The sequence below is a fragment of the Puntigrus tetrazona genome, chromosome 25 (assembly GCF_018831695.1).
Source record: "Puntigrus tetrazona isolate hp1 chromosome 25, ASM1883169v1, whole genome shotgun sequence".
Classification (NCBI taxonomy): Eukaryota; Metazoa; Chordata; class Actinopteri; order Cypriniformes; family Cyprinidae; genus Puntigrus; species Puntigrus tetrazona.
The window spans coordinates 12,914,164-12,932,076 of NC_056723.1; the positions used below are offsets into that span (position 1 = coordinate 12,914,164).

Sequence of the window (17,913 nt, forward strand, 5' to 3'; positions counted from 1 at the left end):
TCATTATTTTTTTATCCCGGTGCCTCATTAAAGAACTGATTGTAGGCAACAGCCCAAAAAGAAACTCTACGACAAATAGTACACTATCATGGTACTTTTGACTTTTTGTAGATGGGCTTTTCTTTGTGACACTAGGATGGATTGAATTGTGATTCAGCCCCGTGTCCGTTTCATGAAGTGATCGGTTTGTTCCTTTGCAGATATGCGTCATTAGTAAAGGATGGCTCCGAATACTTTATCCTCCTCATCATCTCTGATGGGGTCATCTCAGACATGGCCCAGACGAAAGAATCCATTGTAAATGTAAGTATAAAAAAAGAAAAATCACAGTTCCCTGCAATCTTTATGCCGTTTGGAAGAATATGAGCAAGATTTTGACATAATGTCAACATTGTGTCCCCCTTTTAAGGTGATGAACTATTCCATAAATACATTTTATATATATATATATATATATATATATATATATATATATATATATATATATACACACATTATTCCACGATAATGTTGCTTTTTAGCATGTCAGCCCTGTTACCATGATGTTACTATGCCAACTATATAACCATGGTAACAGGGCTGACATTTGAGGATCATACCTGATTATCTACCTGCTAGAATGTTTCAAAACTTTATCACACCTTTATCAACTGTTTGCTTAGTAAACAATAGGCATTTATCATTCTAATCACTGGAAAGCCTGTTTATTGGATGAAAAATGAGACTATCGTTGAGCTGCAATAAAAGAGAAGAATTTACACCCACTCGCAAAGTTTGTTGATTCCTCATTGTGGATACTATTACAATATGATGAATACAATAGAAATAAAGTCCTAAACACAATACATTTGTCTTTCCTTTAAACACGTCAACGGGGGCGCTGAAATGTGATACATTGCGCAGAAAGTGACGGTGCAGAGTGTCTTCAAACCATGACAGGAGTCGTTCATAATGTGTCAGCTTGCAGATAGTCGAGCCGTCTACCCTCGAGCACGGCACATTTCCTGGGCTTAATGAATGGGCCTCATGTTTCAGATTTAAGAATTGCAAAGTTCAAACTTTAAATAAACGTAGAAGTTCAGTATAATGTATGCATGTGTCAGAATGCATAACAGGGTTGCAATTAACATTTACGGTATATAAAGTGTTTGTATATTTAGACAAAATTCACAAAAAAATGTGATTTGTGGCGGATCCCGCTATTTTTAGCTGTACGGAAAAGTTTGTTTTCTGCTTTATATTGAAAATATATAGCGTCTAACCAACCGGAAGCCTCGCCCAGCTCACGTCCACGTTTGGGAAAAAAGGTGGATAAAACATAAAAAAACTCAGGTGACAGGACTGAACGATTTAGCTTGACAATTTAGTTATGATTATGATTTAGTTATTATTCCTGCAAAAATGTAGAAAATCTTTCTGGAATGGAATGGGGAGAAATTATGCAGTAACAGGGTTGAACATAAAATGCAGGACGCAGCTAAATATATATTTTTTGCTCATTATTTATTTATTATTATTTCAAATAACCATTTTACAAGGATCAAAGGCCTTTAATTGTTTAATATTGGCCATTATTTAAAATTGTTTTTAAAAAAAAAACTGTGCCATAATTGAAAAAAGTGCCTCATATGCCTCCATGTGTTGTATTGCAATACTGCCATCACAAGTTTTGAGCGTGTTTTATAATACAAATGTGACCCTGGATATGAAAACCTAGCTAAAGTCATTTTTTGTGAATTACTGTTTTCTACATAAAAAACACGAGATGAAGAACGTTCAGTAAAATGTACCCTCACTATCTTTAACATCGTACGAGGAAGGCCAGGCAAAGACTAAAATCGTAGTGAAGTTAATGGTTGAAATTAAACTTTGATGCTTGTTATCTCATAATTAGATTTTGAGACTTTAGCCTGGATTTCAGAGAGAGTCACAAATGTTGAATTATAAGAGGAGGGTATTCCTGGGGGTCTTGTTTTAATGAACTGTTCCTTTCTGTTGAAGGCCTCCAGTCTTCCGATGTCAATTATCATCGTTGGAGTTGGGCCGGCAGAGTTTGACGGTAAGATGAGAGTGATATGGATGTCTTTGGGGATGTGATATGCTATCGGTCTAGTCCAACAGAGAACCATCAAACCGGATTAGATCAAAGGAGAAACCTGTTTCACACATGTTCCAGTGAGACCAATCAGTCTCCCAGAACGTCATTAGCAGCGCATGTGCCGTAAGAGCTTTGAAATTTCCATTGGCTTATCAGTTCGTTTCTTATATAGCCCTAGACCCCTCCTTTTATCTGAGAAATGTGATCCAGTTACTTAGTTTCTGTCATCTGTCATCCCTGCCTCATCTGCTGTAGCTTTCATATTTGGTTTGTTGGTATCAAATTTGCTTAGAGTGAATGACATACACATATTGTGCAAGTCAGATAGTGGTGCAATTCTGGCACGATGACTATGATTTTACAAATCTGCAGAACGTTGTGCTTTTTGCATTTTTTCCGTACATGCATTTTGGATCTATGATTATTGTGTGTCATAATAATTTATGACTTTGCAGGATTGTTGCAAAACGGTGTAAAACGTCCGCACACAACACATTTTGATTTGTAATGACGCGACGCAACACGACACTGTACATTTTTACGCCCGCTAGAGGGCGCTTAACATAAAAGCGCAAATATAAAATCGTCGTAGAAGGTACTTGCGCGAACGACAGATAGGGTCATTTTTTGTTGGAGGACAGGCTGGTTTTATTTGAGTTTTGAGTTTTTTTATTAAGTTGTGCTTTTATGTTACACGTCAAAAAGCAAACCTTGGTCTCTTCTGGGTTTGCAATTGGTATAAAGGTTGATTTTCCTCCCTGTAATGAAGATAAAACCTCATTTACATGCAGCTCCCCGTGGTCTCGTTATCTCACTGCAGTCATGATTTGCTCTTTGAACTCGTTTCATAGCTGCTACATTAAAGGGTGTATTTGAACTCGTATGAAATCCAATGATAGCGCACTTGACTATAACAGTCCATGACGAATGTGAGCACCGCATAATGGTTTTTCCTGTGCCCTTTGACAGAGATGATTGAACTAGATGGAGATGAGGTCAGGATATCATCCAGGGGTCGCTTCGCGGAGAGGGACATTGTGCAGGTGAGCTTTCTAGCCCTGTATATGTGTATATGTGACAGAATCAGTAAGGCATTTTTAATGTAATGTCCTTAATTATGGGTTTGTTTATTACAAACGCTTTACTTTTCAAGATGTTAACTGATGGGCTGGGGTGATGTGGATTACTTGTGGATTATTGTGATGTTTTATCAGCTGTTTGGACTCTCATTCTGACGGCACCCATTCACTGCAAAGGACAGTAATGGAATATTTTTTTTTTTCCAAATCTATTGTAGAAACACTCATCTACATCTTGAATGGCCTGAGGTTGGTCCTTTAGGGAAGGAGCATTCGACGGGAATATAATTTCCAATTTGTTATTTCTTAAAAGCCTTGAATGTGCTCTTTACAGGACGCCCGGGCTTAAAACTGTAGAATGTAGAGTCTCAGAGAAATTGACTAAACTATAATGTCCAAATATGTGCACGGCAGGTTGTAGGAGGTTAAATGTATTGGTACTGCGTTGGGAAGGCTATGGCCCACTATCACAAAAAGATGGTCTCCCCCTTAATCTACGAACAGAGGGCAATCAAAGGTTGCTGCATCTAAGTGACCTAGATGGATTGCAGCAATGTAAAATATACACTATACTATCAGACAACAGCCTGGCTGCAGCATTTTAAACCAGGCGTCCAATCAGTGCTTGGTTTGCAGAATTTTGAACCTCATAATACTCCTACTAGAGTGAGTTGTGGAGTAATGAATGCACTTCCAGTAAAGATGCTAGCAGGACCTCTATGGAGCTTGAATCATTATATCTAAAGCGGAGGTGCAATTGGGTGTCATCAGCGTATGAGTAAGATGATACTCTCCAAAAAAAAAAAACCCACAATGGCAGCAGATATAAAGAGAACAATGTTGGTGCAAGAATAGATCCCTGTGGAACACCACAGAAAAGTATTTTTACCAATGCATGCAGAGAACTTCCTGTTAGTTAGTTGAAGGTTGAGGAGATCCCCCTCACAATGTAAAGAGCTTTTACCGTCCAGAAAAGCTCTGTATAAATGGAAGGTATTATCATAATAACGGAAACCAACTTAGAACAGTGCCCTGAAGATTTTTCAGTCAGGAAGCAAGGATTGAAGACCAGAAACGAATGTAGTTGAGTGAAATACAACCTTTTCTGAAATTGTTGAAAGAACGGAACGATTACAAATTGGTCCGTAATGACCTAAAGTCAAACTGATAAATCTCTCCCGTTCCTCCTCAGTTCGTTCCCTTCCGAGACTACATCGATCGCAGGGGGAATCACATCCTCAGCATGGCCCGTCTGGCAAAAGACGTTCTTGCGGAAATCCCGGATCAGTTCCTCCAGTACATGAGGAGCCGAGGCATCAAACCTCAGCACTCGACCCACTCCACTTCCTCCAAGCCTCCGTCCGCACTCGTCCAGCCGCTGCAGACGCAGATCTGAGCCATCGCACAAACCGTACGTCTTCTCTTCGGGTTCACTGTCACTCTCAGGATCACACACGGCCTGTCTGAGTGAAACGCTGCCCTCCTGCACGCTGTCTTTCAGTACGTAGGGCGACGTTAGGGAGCTTTACAAGCGGCGTCGTCCTTCCTCGGGCGGCGCTGAGGTTTTAGGTGGTGTTTCAGACTGTTTTAAAGTATCGCGTGGCCTCTTCAGTCAAACATCAGATATGACTTCACAGTCTCTGTCTCACATAGCCTACTATCTCCCGTTCTCATGTCTGTCGAACTACTGCAGACGTTTACAATTGTACCGTTTTTTACAAATGGATGTTTTTTTTGTACCTCATGAAAACTCTGAGCTGCTTAAACAATGAAATTGACTCATTTTATTACATGACATTGTAAATAGAGCGAGTGTGATTTCAGAAAAAGCACGAATCCGCTCTCAGTGCAAACGTGAGAGAAAACTTTCACACGGATGCGCGAGGCCTTGGTTTTCATTCATTTCCATTATTTTACTATATCAGCGTTCTGCGCGTCCTGTGTAACTGTAAAGAATTTGTGCTTAGCTGCACTAGCGCAGAACAGAAATTTAACAGGAAAAGCCTTACTCTCCGTTAAAGGAACAGTTCACCCAAAATGAAAGATTTCGCATTATTTACCGAACCTCGAGAAATGACGAAACGCATATGATTCGATGGGTTTGTAAGCTGTCGTTATTACACGTGATCTTAAATTTTAAGCTTAATTAAATGCTATACACAAACGTACGACATTTAGTGTTATTTTTATTAGGTAGAAGAAAACTTCTCTGGATGTGTGTTTATTGGTGGAAAAAATTGGAATAGGAAGGGTTTGCCAAATAAATATCCACCAGAGAACTAATGCACTAACATTAGGGAAAGTTTAGAGAACACTTTTAAGGTGTTTTTATGTGGAGCTTTTGTAGCTACGGCCTCCAGTCACTTTCCTCGTATTGAAAAGAGCAGCACGAACCTTTTGCTAAATACCTCTTTTTTTTCCCCCACTTGAACGATATGAGAATTTCAGTTTTTTTAGGTGAACTGTTCCTGTAATGACAGAACTGTAGCTGCTCTCGATATCTATATCCAAGCACAGAAATGCAAGCACAGCCTCATACAGAAGTAGCATATGCGTTCAAGCATGCAAGCACACAAGTGGCGTGTTTTATTTGCGTTTGTAATGGTCAGTCTTATTTGCATGTAGTTTTGAGGCATGTTCTTGATTAGTTCTTTGGGTCACTCTACAATTGTGGCGACGGATGCTTTTGCTTTCCGACAAACTGCAATAATGCACCACTCTTTAGAAAGCCATTTGTTTTTTTTCCTCAATTTTAGAAATTGTTTTACATTTAAAATAATAACTGTAACTTATGTAGAAATGATCAGGGAAAATCTGTAAGGCATCTTTAAAAAAGATCAAATTTTTATTATTTTGCTTACCCCACTGGCAGATTATTTAGCTTTTTCTACTTAATTTTGATTTGTTTTTTTTTCAATAATTTTTACTTGCCTAGAAAATCCTCCTCGGTTTAAGAATTTTAAGAAACGAGACCAAAAATCTAGCATTTAAAAGCGTTTTAAATTTAAAAGCAAAGAAGAGCGAAGCCGATCAAATATTTATCATCGCCTCGACACGACAAAGAAGGCGAAAATAAAATTGTACGGTGTGTTTAATTTAGAATCGATGAGCTGGAAATGACATCACAATTGTAGACTGACCCGTCGGAAGATCATCATCGAGAACGAAATGATATAAAAATGTAAATTCTTTCCAATCCAATCCATCAAACCGAACAATGCTCAGTGACACCTGGTTAAACTGCCTTTAACAAAAATAAAAAGCTACCGACAGCACTTAACGTGTCTCTGGAGATCGCTCCAGTCGGTGTCAAGTGCTCAGATGTGCCCCTTCTGCTCCAAACCCTTCATATTTCAGCAAGAAAATACACGAGCGAGCCTTTACCCCAGCAACCCCCGAGAAAAAATAACTCCGACACAGGCACAGAGCTAAGACTTCATTTATTTAACATGACAGTGTGTCAACGTCAGGCTCACACCCACTCACGCTGCTTCTGTGCTGTATTATCTCTATAAATCATGCAGAAAACATGCATCAAAATTTAACCGCGTATGGGACGGGAACGCGTTTTTTTTTTCCATATGGTTTCAGGCATTGTCGCTTGCAGTCTTCCTCGTTTATGGTCGTATCGAACGGAACCTCTTCTGTAGATTATTTGTACATTGACTATAATAATCCATGAATGAAACAAATCGCAGCCGAGTGACTTAGAACTTCTCGTCGGTTTTAAAACGAACTACTTTGACTGCATGGCTAATGAATTGTTTACAAGTAACAGATATCGTGCATTTAATCTCAGGTGTGATGACCCTTATTTGTGAAAGTGGTGACAGGTGCCAGTTTGCTTAGTTAGGATCAGTTTACCTGCTCATTGCACCTCAAAGGGTTAGAGGTCGTGTTAGTTGGCTGTAGGTCGTTTAATGTACTTTTTTTCTTTAGTACAGCGCTGGCTGAACGGCATGAATTTTAGTCACCATTCCGGTGAGAATTCGTTTAAAACGAACTCATATAAACGCAGATATCGTTTACCTTCGTTATTTATTAATTCACCGCTTAATATTGCCTGCATCATGTTTGCATGAGCGGTATTTGAAACAAAATACTTATTTTGTAGATCGTTTGTTTTAGAAAATGAAGTCTGCCTTAACAGAGCATTTATTTGTGTTATGCCAAATTGACTATATTCCGTTTTTTTTTTTTCATTTCTTTCTTTTACAAACACTTTCCTTGTTTTGTGAACGAGACGCATGCAGGTGATGTTAAACCAGTGTAGTTTGGCATTAAATGCACTCACAGATAAATCAAGTGTAGCACTTATCAATGCAAGAACGGATCTGCTTAAAAATGCCGATTATTATCGAGATACCCAATATCCAGAACAAAGAAGGCCCAAATTTTGACCAAAGTCCAGTTTTATAATTATAGTTTCCATAATGAGCGGAGAAAGACTCGATAAACTCTGAATCGATGTGAAGATATGTTGTAATGATTATAATATCTGTTAATGATGCCCCATTCTTATTTTATAAATAAACATTAAAATGAAACACTCCATGATGCTGGGTCTTTTTTTTTCTGTGTGATTACATTCTTCATTAGACAGATGTCAACATTAGGGGGAAAAAAAAAATAATAATACATTTTCATAAAGATCCTGTATTGCCCTCTACTGTTCATACGGAGACTTACATGGTTGATCGTTTTGTAAACCCAAAACGGAAGTACTACAGATTAATATATTAAAAAAACTACAAACGGAGTGTTTGTGACTTGACAAATCTACCTCATAATCTTTTAAGGTGTTATGATAGGTATAGTCATTATATATGATAGGTATTGTCATATAGTCACTTACGATTTAACTTTGTTATACAGCTAGATGGTTTCTAGGGTGGTTTATGTGTGATTACTGGGCAGAGATATGGAAAAATAGATGATAAAGGTTGTCAGAAGAGGTAGTAGTTCATAGTAAATACTGTATAAATATTCACCATTTTCCAGGTCAACATGTGTAGCAGCTTTCCGTACCAAAGTGTTGGAACTATAATAATATCAGTATCATGAATTTGTCTATGTACAATATTTGTGCAGTAAAGTGTTGCAGCAGATTAGGATCTATGTTTCTGTAACACCTCTTTTGACTTAACCCAGCAAACCTGCCATACCTCATAGTTTCACTTCAACCGCGACTCTTAATCGTTTTTTAAACACTGTTTCTCTCAAGAATGAAACTATGCGAGATTCGTTCTGTACCCACGAGGTCAAGTCACGCACATGCTGCTTATAGATGTTCCAGGACATATTCCGAGTAGTAGTTTCCATGATGTCCTTTGTTGAACTTATAATGTAGTCTTACATTTTCTTAAAAGCATACGCACATATCTTTTCGTTTAGATTTTCTTTCGTTTCCAGGTAGAGTATCCTGTTTGTGGGAGTCGTCTATAGGTGCCTGATTTTCAGATATTATTCCATCCATGAATCTGTGAAGTGGACGTTTAAATTAGCCGTTTGTGCTGAGATGAATGTATTGCAAAATAACTATTGAAGTTCTCAAGAATCTCAAAAATCTGAAAAACGTATCTGGGGTCAAATTTCAAGATAAAAACCTGTCATTAGCAGCATGGCTATATTTGTAGCAAAAGCCAACAACACATTGGGTCATCGGATCAAATGTCATCCTAACAAAGCTTTATTCAGCTTTTAGCTGATGTATAAATCAAAATTTCCCCTTATAATTTGGTTTTTGTTTGGTTTTGTGGTCAAGGGTCACATATTACGCTTTTCAATCCAGCATGTTCTACCCATTTCCCATTACTATAATGCAATAAAATTCAATTCATAATACTGTGATGCATATCTACTGTCTTTTTTGTTTCAAAGTGAAATGTGGCCCAAACATTTACTTAAGATTGTGGCAAACAGCCAAAATATATACAGTAATCCAATCCTGGCTTCTTTTTGTTTAATAATAATACATAATTTTGAAACAAGGTGTAGATTATCATATGATATCTAACGGCATAGTCTATTGTCTGTAAATTAAGTTTCAAACACTTACTCAAATTCTTCTAATTTACTTTGTGGATCCTCTATCAGAACTGAGAGCAGCTTCACTCCTGTATCCCTCAGTTTATTTCCTCTGAGGTCCAGTGCTTTCAGCTGTGTCTGGTTAGAGTTGAGAGCTGATGCCAGAACAGCACACCCGTCTGCCGTGAGCCCACAGTATGTTACACTGCAAAGAGTTGTTCAGTTATTACAAGATTACTTTATATTACATATATTTTGTACAAGTAATCAAATATTCTGTAGTGTACAAATATATTGTTCAATCTGAAATCTAAGTTACAGTTCACATTAATATTTATCTTTCACTATTTGAATTCTCACTTCATTTAGTTTAAATCAAAATGACAAATTATTGGAAATATTTGAATACCTCAGTGACTGCAGTTGTGACAGAAGATGGCTTAGTGCCAACGATAGCTGCTTCAAACCTGAATCCAGAATTGCATTGGCACTGAGGTTGAGCTCTATCAAACCTGAGGGTTCTGATGTGCTTACATGACCCATCATCCAACAGCTTTTTTGAGTGAGATTGCAATTATTAAGCCTGAGAAAAGCACAAAAATAATGAATAAATGCTCCAAAATATCATTTGTTAATTGTGATGTACATTAAGTGATTAACGAGGAAACTGGAGACCTGTTACCATAATCTCTCTAGATGCACACGTGGGTCTCCAAACACAGGAAGCAGATGCTTCACTCCTGAGTCTGTGAGGTTGTTAATGCTGAGGTCCAACTCTCTCATGTGTGACGGGTTTGACTTCAGAGCAAGTGACAATGCAGAACATCCATTGGCTGTAATTTTACAGTCTGATAGACTGCAAATAGTAAAGTGGCAAATTATCATGAACTAGTGTCATGTGATAGACAACATGTGACATTATTTGATCAGATGAGACATCTATCACCATCATGTTATTACCCTGTACATGAATACAGATTGTAATACCTCAGTGTCTCAAGCTTGCAGGAAGGGCTCTTTAGACCAACGCAGAGCAGTTCCACTCCTGAATCCTGAAGGTCATTCGAACTTAAATCTAAATGTTTCATGCTTGTAGATGTGCACTGAAGCACTTGGGCCAGTGCCGCACAACTTTTTTTTGTAAGTTCACAGGCCATTAACCTGAAATAAAATGCCACTAATTTAAAATAGACATTTGATAAAAAGTAGTGTTATTTTAAGTGCAAAATTTTCACATTTGCAACTAAATCCCAAAGAAATTAATGATGGTTTATCACTGAACGTCCAAATGCAAATGAAGACTACCATGATGTTGTTTGTTTTCCACAACATATTGTACAGTATATATTATCACATACAGTGGTGACCAAAATTATTAGAACACCAGTATTAGTACCAGTACTAGTATTTGTTTTTTGCTGTGGTTTGTCAGTAGGAAATATCAAAATACATCAAAAATGTATTTTGCCATTAATTATAATAATTCAGTGAGATTTTGCACGAGGAGTCTGACAACAGCCAGTGCTCCACACAGAGATCTGATCTGATCATCATCCAGTCTGTTTGGAATGAAACACAACTAACAAAAAAGAAATCCAGAAAAACAGTGGCAATATTTCTAAGATGCTTCAAGAAAACCTACCTGCAAAGCTATAGTACAGATAAAAGTTTTAGGCATTTGTGTCAAAAATAATGTCTGAATAGATTTTCTATATCAATTAACTCCTATTAACATAATTTGACCATCCTTTGCAATTAAAGCAGCCTTTGCCAACTTGCGCACAGTTTTTAAGGTAGTCTGTCTCAGTTTGTTCTGTTTCTTAATGTCATTCCAGACAGATTATAGATGATGATGTGATCTGAGTGGAGTATTGAATTTTGTCAGACAAAAATTTATTAAAAACAATGCAGTTTTTTTTTTTAGCACAGTGGCTTGATCAACAAATTATCAGATGTCACCCAAGTTAAATATTTCCATCACAGATTAGTAGTAATGACTTTATGCATTTCTTCTCTAATAAAATAGATAACATTCAATAACAAATGTAGAAATTCAATAACAAATGTAGAAAAAAATGAAATCAGGTAGAGGTAGAGCTTTTTCACGTTTGGCTCCCAAACTCTGGAACAATATTTCTGATGTTTAATTCTAGATTAAAGATGGATCCAGCCATTAAAAAAACATCTGAGACCTGGAAAGTATTGATGTCAACCCCTCAGGAGTCCTCAGATAATGTTAATACTTTTTAATACTCGTTTGAATAACTGTCATTAACTAACTGCTTCATCTTACTGATCATTTCTACCATATGGACATCACCTTGACATAATACCATAATCATAAAATAAGCTATCACTAAATATAATCCATTTAATTTTCTGTGAAGCTGTTTTGCAGCAATCTGAATGGCACTATACAAATAAAAATGAACTGAATTGAATGTCATCACTGTGAGTAAACCCAAGAGGAAGTGTAAGTTATGTATTTTAGTGTTCATTTATTACATATTAGAACCCACCTTAGTGTTTCCAGTTTACATCTCTTATCTGTTAGCACATCAGAAAGCACTTTCACACCTGTATCATGTGGCATGTTGTGCGTCAAATCAAGTTCATTTAAGTGAGCTGGGTTTGACCTCAAAGCTGAAGCCAATGAAGCACAGCCGTTTTCACCGATTCTGCAATTGAAGAGTCTACAACCACGAGAAAGAAAAGAAAAATCACAAATAAACTTCATTTCAATTTTCGGTTTCAAAATTATTCTCCTGAGAAAAAGAAAGGAGTAATCTTAAAGTCTTCTAGAGATCTCTAAAGTGTATTTTAGCATATATTGGGATAGACTCCATGGACAGGTAGCCAGTCTAAGGCCAAATTATCTGTGCTATCTTTTTTGGATCGCTCTAAACTGTATGTCAAAATATTGTCCCATTTGTGCTTATTTTGTATCTTTGTAATTTGGCGGTTAACAATAGGCATTGGAAATTTTTGCTTCTTTTCTGTTTTTTCAACATTACATACCAAGTAATCACAGACTGCTTCCTACCTCAGAGTCTCTAGCTTACACTGAGAATTTCCCAGTCCGGCAGAAAGCTGTTTTATTCCTGAATCTTGAAGATTGTTGGAATTTAAATCCAGTTCTCTCAGACATGAGAGACTTGAACTGAGAACAGAGGCCAGACCTGAACAGCCTTTATCTGTCACATTACAGCACCTCAAACTAAATGGAAAAACATAATAAGGTTAGGTAAGTATGGAATATGGTGACTTAGTGTTTGCATACTTGGGTAGAGTACGTTCCTGGCATAACCAGTGAGATACCTACACAACTGATCGGGATGCTTTGATAACTGGCAGCAATCTCAACAATCCCTCATTTGTGGTCATGCTCGGATGAATGAGCTTTGACAAGTCAAACACATCCAGTTCTTCAGCAGATGTCAGCAGTATGTAAGCCAAAGCAGAAAAGCGTGAAGGAGAGAGCTTTCCACGACTAAACCCATGTGAGTTTATGAAGTCCTGCACTTCCTCAACCAGAGAATCATCTTTCAACTCACTCAGGCAATGGAAAAGACTTATTGCCTTCTCTGCTGAAGGGTTGTCCCTGATTTTTTCCTTGACATATTGAATTGTTTTCTTGCTGCTTTCAGTATCGCTTAACACCTCAGTCAGGAGTCCCTGAAGAAGAGTCTGGTTGGACTCTAGGGACAGTCCTAACAAGAAGCGAAGGAAAAGGTCCAGATGTCCACTGTCACTTGCTAAAGCATTATCCACAGCACACTTCAGAAATTCATGCACTGAGATTTTTTTTAAAGTTCTTATTATTTTACAATTTGTCATCTGATTGAGGACATTTCGTTTATTGTTGACAAACACAAGAAATGCATACAACGCAGCCAAAAACTCCTGTATACTTGCATGTATGAAACTGAAGACCTTCTCCTGAAGCAGACCTGCCTCTTCTCTGAAGATTTGGGTACAAACCCCTGAATACACAGATGCAGCATTGAGTTGAATGCCACATTCCCTCAAATCTTCTTCATAGAACACTAAATTACCAATTTCAAGCTGTTGGAATGCCAGTTTTCCAAGCAACAATATGGTCTGGTTATCCCACTTCAAAACGGCTTCAGAATTCTGATCATATTTGTGACTTCCATGCTTGATCTGGAACAGCAGGAAATGTGTGTACATTTGCGTGAGGGTCCTGGGAATTTCACCACTCTCTGAATCAAGAAACATTCTTTCAAGAACTGTACCTGATATCCAACAGAACACTGGGATGTGGCACATGATGTGAAGGACCTTTGAAGACTTCAAATGAGAGATTATCCTGGAGGACAAGTCTGGATCACTTATTTTTTTCCTGAAGTATTCTTCCTTGTGTGAGTCATTGAAACCTCGTACCTCAGTCACACGGTCAATGAAATCTGGCGGTATTTGACCTGCTGCACCTGGTCGCGAGGTTATCCAGACTAACGCAGAAGGAAGCAAGTTCTTGCAGATGAGGTTTGTCAGAAGGACACCGACTGAAACTGACTGGGTCACACTGGAGCAACTCTTGTTGTTTTGGAAATCCAAAGAAAATCGGCATTCATCAAGTCCATCCAAGATAAAGACTACTTTGTATTTATCCGAGTGTAACACTTCTGGATCTATTTTTAGATTGAAGAAGGACTCAAGAAAGTGTATCACACTAATTTTCTTTTCTTTAATTCCATTCATTTCACGAAAAGGGAGTGGAAATATCATGCAGATGTCCTGGTTGGCTCTGCCCTCAACCCAGTCCAGGGTGAACTTTTGCACAGACACTGTTTTACCGATGCCAGCGATTCCTTTGGTTAGCACAGTTCGGATTCGTTTAGCAGATTTGGGAGAAGCTTTAAAGATATCATTAGCCTTGATTGGTGTGTCCCATGTGGCTGGATGTTTAGATGCTGTCTCGATCTGTCTGATTTCATGTTCGCTGTTGTGCTCACTGCTTCCACCATCAGTGATGTAGAGCTCTGTATAGATATTGTTAAGCAGAGAGGGTCCGCTGTGCTCTTCATTCCCTTCAAATATACACTGACACCTGTTCCTCAACATCATTTTATACTGATATGTCCTCATTAGATCCTCTGTGAAGTTTGTCAGAAGATGTAGTTAGAATGAAAAACAACTGGATCTTGCTAGATATAAAAATATATACGACACTATTGAAATGAATACCATTTAGAACATTTGACCTTGATTCCTTTTGATGAATTCTGAAAGACAAAATACATATATAAGTGCATTTAAAGTTGCAAAACTGGTCTTTGTTGAAGGTAAAGTGTGTTTTTCATGCGCGCAAAGCAGCCGTATGTAAATGCAAGCATTTGTATTTATCTCATGGTGATGCATATAATAAAAGTTTTTAATTGTTTAACAAATTGTAAGCATACTTTAGTTTTGTACGGACTGATTCTCTGCTGAGATCTAAAGGATAATCCATCGACTGCTTAAACTCAAGCAACCTGAAATAAAGAAAGAAATAAAGAGTCTTTACGTCACTTGTTTGAGGCAGAATTAGTATATTTATAACAGAACTGTGAACTCACTTGTGTGCAGAGGTTTCTTTCATAAGGGATAACGGGGAAGACAGAGGTGGATTCCTCAGAGACGCATGACTTGGTCCTGGTAAAGCTGTATAATTTGGCTTTTTCAAGCTATAAATAAATTAATAAATATATATATAATTATGCATTTCTGTCCAAGCACTTTATATTGTGGGTTGAATAAAGCACATATGCAATCATGATTGAAAGATAAAAAATGAAAACAACCAAAACCTTATACAATGCCTTATAAAGTGCATTGTAGAAATCAGTGGAGCAAGCTATTGGTCTCTACAATCAGATCACGCTCAAGATGGTTCCTGATTCTCATGTCAAATTGGTAGCAAAATTGTTACCATATATTTTGTTTTTGTTTTAGGTTAATGAGTGAAACATCATGCTTCATGTTATTATTATTATTATTTTACATATTTTCATTAATCAAGTTCTACCAACTTGTTAAAATGTTTTCTGATTTTCTCAGGAGATTGGCCTGGTTCCTGTCTGCTTTTGTTGTATCGAAAGGACATGTGGTTTGAGCATTCTTCAGAATGTCATCTTTGGTGTTCCGCAGAATGAAAAACATGCAGGTTTGGGTTGACGTGACAAAAAATATTTCAAAGCACTATTCGTATTTGTTGATAAACTCTGTTGTTCTAAATCACTAAACGTATTCATTTTTGTGCATCTAGAGCAATGTGTATATTTGTGTATATGTTTGGGACAACAGGTTTCTTGTGATGCAAAAATGAAGCGTTAACTTTAGCTCTGGCAGGTCAGTTGAGTCAAGCTTGCGTCAGCTGATTCTCAGCTACCTATAGGAATACGACACCTATCACGGCATTAAGATCTTTCCGGTAATAATCAGCAGCTTTTCCACTTCCTCTGGAGCAAATTACCCTCCTCCATCCCCAGCTCCTCCTTTCGCACAGTCAGGAACTGTCTCTCTAATATTCCTTGCTTAATCAGACTCCTATATCTTGAATTATGTTACGTTTAAATATCATTAAGTGCATCAATGATATCTGCTCGTTCTGTTTGTTAACCCTAGGGGGGGGTTATTAATGCTGCTTTTCCTGTTCATTCGTGACATGCTGCATGGATGTTCAAGGAGTTTTTGCACAGAACAGAACCATTATGCCAAACCCAACTTTATGCTAGCATCTATCATCCTGTCTAAAGACTAAAATGAATATTTAAGTGCATCGAATGCTGTTACGTTATTGACACATTAATACACAGACCGTTGCTGAACACATACTTCATTTCTGTAGGCGTTTCTTCTCCGCTGATGTTGAAAGGATCATGCATTGACTGATCACTTTTCATCGACAAACCACTGGGCAGAGAGAAGTCAGAGTCCTCACGATTAATCAACCTAAAAGTAAGAAATTGTTTAACAGGGATAAGATTTTTTTGTTTGCGGTCCTTTCCACCAGTTTATCAACTCACCTGTGTTGAGAGGGTTTCTCTTTCAGGTTTGACCGAGGACACGTAGACTCATTACCCAAATACTCGTAACTCCTTCCCTTTGAAGCCGATTTATTCGGCTCGTTCGGGCTTTAAAATGAACGGTAATTGTAAAAATCCAATAGGAAGCTAGCATAATGCATTTTATATTTATGTTGACTTGAACTGAGTGCAAATACAATCCAACGAATAAACAAGGACACACACAAACCTTAAATCAGCCAGTTCAATAGCAGCGTGTCTGTTCATATTCGTGTTAGTGTTCGAACGACGTCAGTTCAACCAAACACTCTTCAGCCTGCAAAATCAGATTCACGCTGATGGAAATCAACATTAAAAGTTCAATGATAGGTGACAGAATTCTTACAGGGGTCAAATTTCATGTGCAAGTGTATTCAACCCCCAGGTTTGCACTCCTTATAACCTCCAGTAAATGTTTATAAGCTTCTGTCACCTTTACACTGGGATCCTGGCACATACCTCATCTGCAAAATTTCCCGGGTCACTGATTATCTTTGGTTTTAACACTGTTTATTCACTTTTTCTCTATCTTTATATTAGGAGGCCTTAACTGCTATGTACTTATATTTAAATGAATAATTTGGTACAATGCAGTTACTGTGTACATACATGTTTTGACATTGTACTTCTGTAATGAAATTGTTGATTCATCCATTACACCTTAACCCACCCTTAACCTACCCATACCACCAGAAACTGCCTCTAAACTTACCCGTATCCACCTCTACAGCAGCAAAAATGCATTACATTACAATAGAAACACAATAAATACATTGTACTTATTTGTAAGTACAGTACGTAGTAGTTAGCGCCACCAAAACATACTTTTTTGATTATCACCGTTGTTGAGATTGTCTGTTTGTGTTTAAGTTAAAGACACTTTTAAAAGATTGTGATATTTTGCTGTGAAGCAAACCTGTATATTATTTGCTATTCAACTTTAACACATAGACTAAATTAATGCGTGTGATCTAATTAATTTTTGTTATAGACTTTTCAGTGGAAAATTATAGCTGCATTAGGGCGCGAAAGCAAATAAACAAAGATAGAGAAAATATAATAAAAAAATATTCTGGTTTGTTGGAGGTTTAAATAATTTCACATAACATAACTAAAGCACACAATGTGCCTACAGGATGTTACATACATTGCATATATTAAAAAGTCAATATTTTATTACTTACCTCACAGTAAAATAAAACATTTTAGCTCCGGGTAGGTTAACGTTTCTCTGCTTTTCAGTCGTCTGTGAGTATTATTTTTCATTTCCCTTTCTTATATAAAAAGGAATGCAGTTCTGCCACATCAGGCAGCATGAACCGTAAAGAACAACAGGTTTTTTTTTTAAAGAAACAGTGCAAAAGCAACCCAATTGACTGACATTGACACTTTCAATGGCAATAACAGTAAAAAATTGAAATAATTTGCTCATATATTATTAAAAACAACAATAGCAATGATTATTGTATCGCATGTCATATTTTTTATTCGTAGTTAGGAAAAATCAATGAATATCAATGAAATATGCTAAATGAATACGTATTTTAATACAGAAAGTGAATATTGAAGATAATTTGCATTTGTGAATACGCTTTTGTGCCAATAAAATAATTACATTTGCTACATACTCTGTATTACAATC

General features: G+C 37.3%; 2 protein-coding genes across 4 annotated transcripts in view; one reads left to right on the forward strand and one right to left on the reverse strand.

Moving 5' to 3' along the window:
• Positions 1-7,731, forward strand: part of cpne8 (copine VIII) — a 34,358-nt gene extending 26,627 nt beyond the window's left edge. For both annotated transcript variants that reach the window (XM_043228119.1, XM_043228121.1), the window contains 4 exons: positions 201-303; positions 2,002-2,059; positions 3,068-3,141; positions 4,370-7,731. In XM_043228119.1, coding sequence (XP_043084054.1) covers positions 201-303; positions 2,002-2,059; positions 3,068-3,141; positions 4,370-4,573 — 439 coding nt within the window. In that variant the 3' untranslated portion in view covers positions 4,574-7,731. The remainder of the gene's footprint in view (positions 1-200; positions 304-2,001; positions 2,060-3,067; positions 3,142-4,369) is intronic.
• LOC122330784 (NACHT, LRR and PYD domains-containing protein 12-like) lies at positions 6,601-17,542 on the reverse strand. 2 transcript variants are annotated; one of them, XM_043228066.1, is made up of 15 exons: positions 17,456-17,542; positions 16,462-16,567; positions 16,233-16,340; positions 16,042-16,158; positions 14,784-14,891; positions 14,628-14,699; positions 14,413-14,450; positions 12,527-14,321; positions 12,248-12,421; positions 11,724-11,897; positions 10,192-10,365; positions 9,887-10,060; positions 9,614-9,787; positions 9,236-9,409; positions 6,601-8,657 (listed from the first exon to the last, which is right to left on the reverse strand). In XM_043228066.1, the coding sequence occupies exons 2-15, from the start codon at positions 16,497-16,499 to the stop codon at positions 8,540-8,542; spliced, it is 3,438 nt and encodes a 1,145-aa protein (XP_043084001.1). In that variant the 5' UTR covers positions 16,500-16,567; positions 17,456-17,542; the 3' UTR covers positions 6,601-8,539. The 2 variants fall into 2 exon arrangements, with proteins under 2 accessions (XP_043084001.1, XP_043084000.1); XM_043228065.1 differs by having other exon boundaries at positions 16,462-16,548; positions 17,456-17,532.
• Positions 17,543-17,913: the final 371 nt, after the last annotated feature.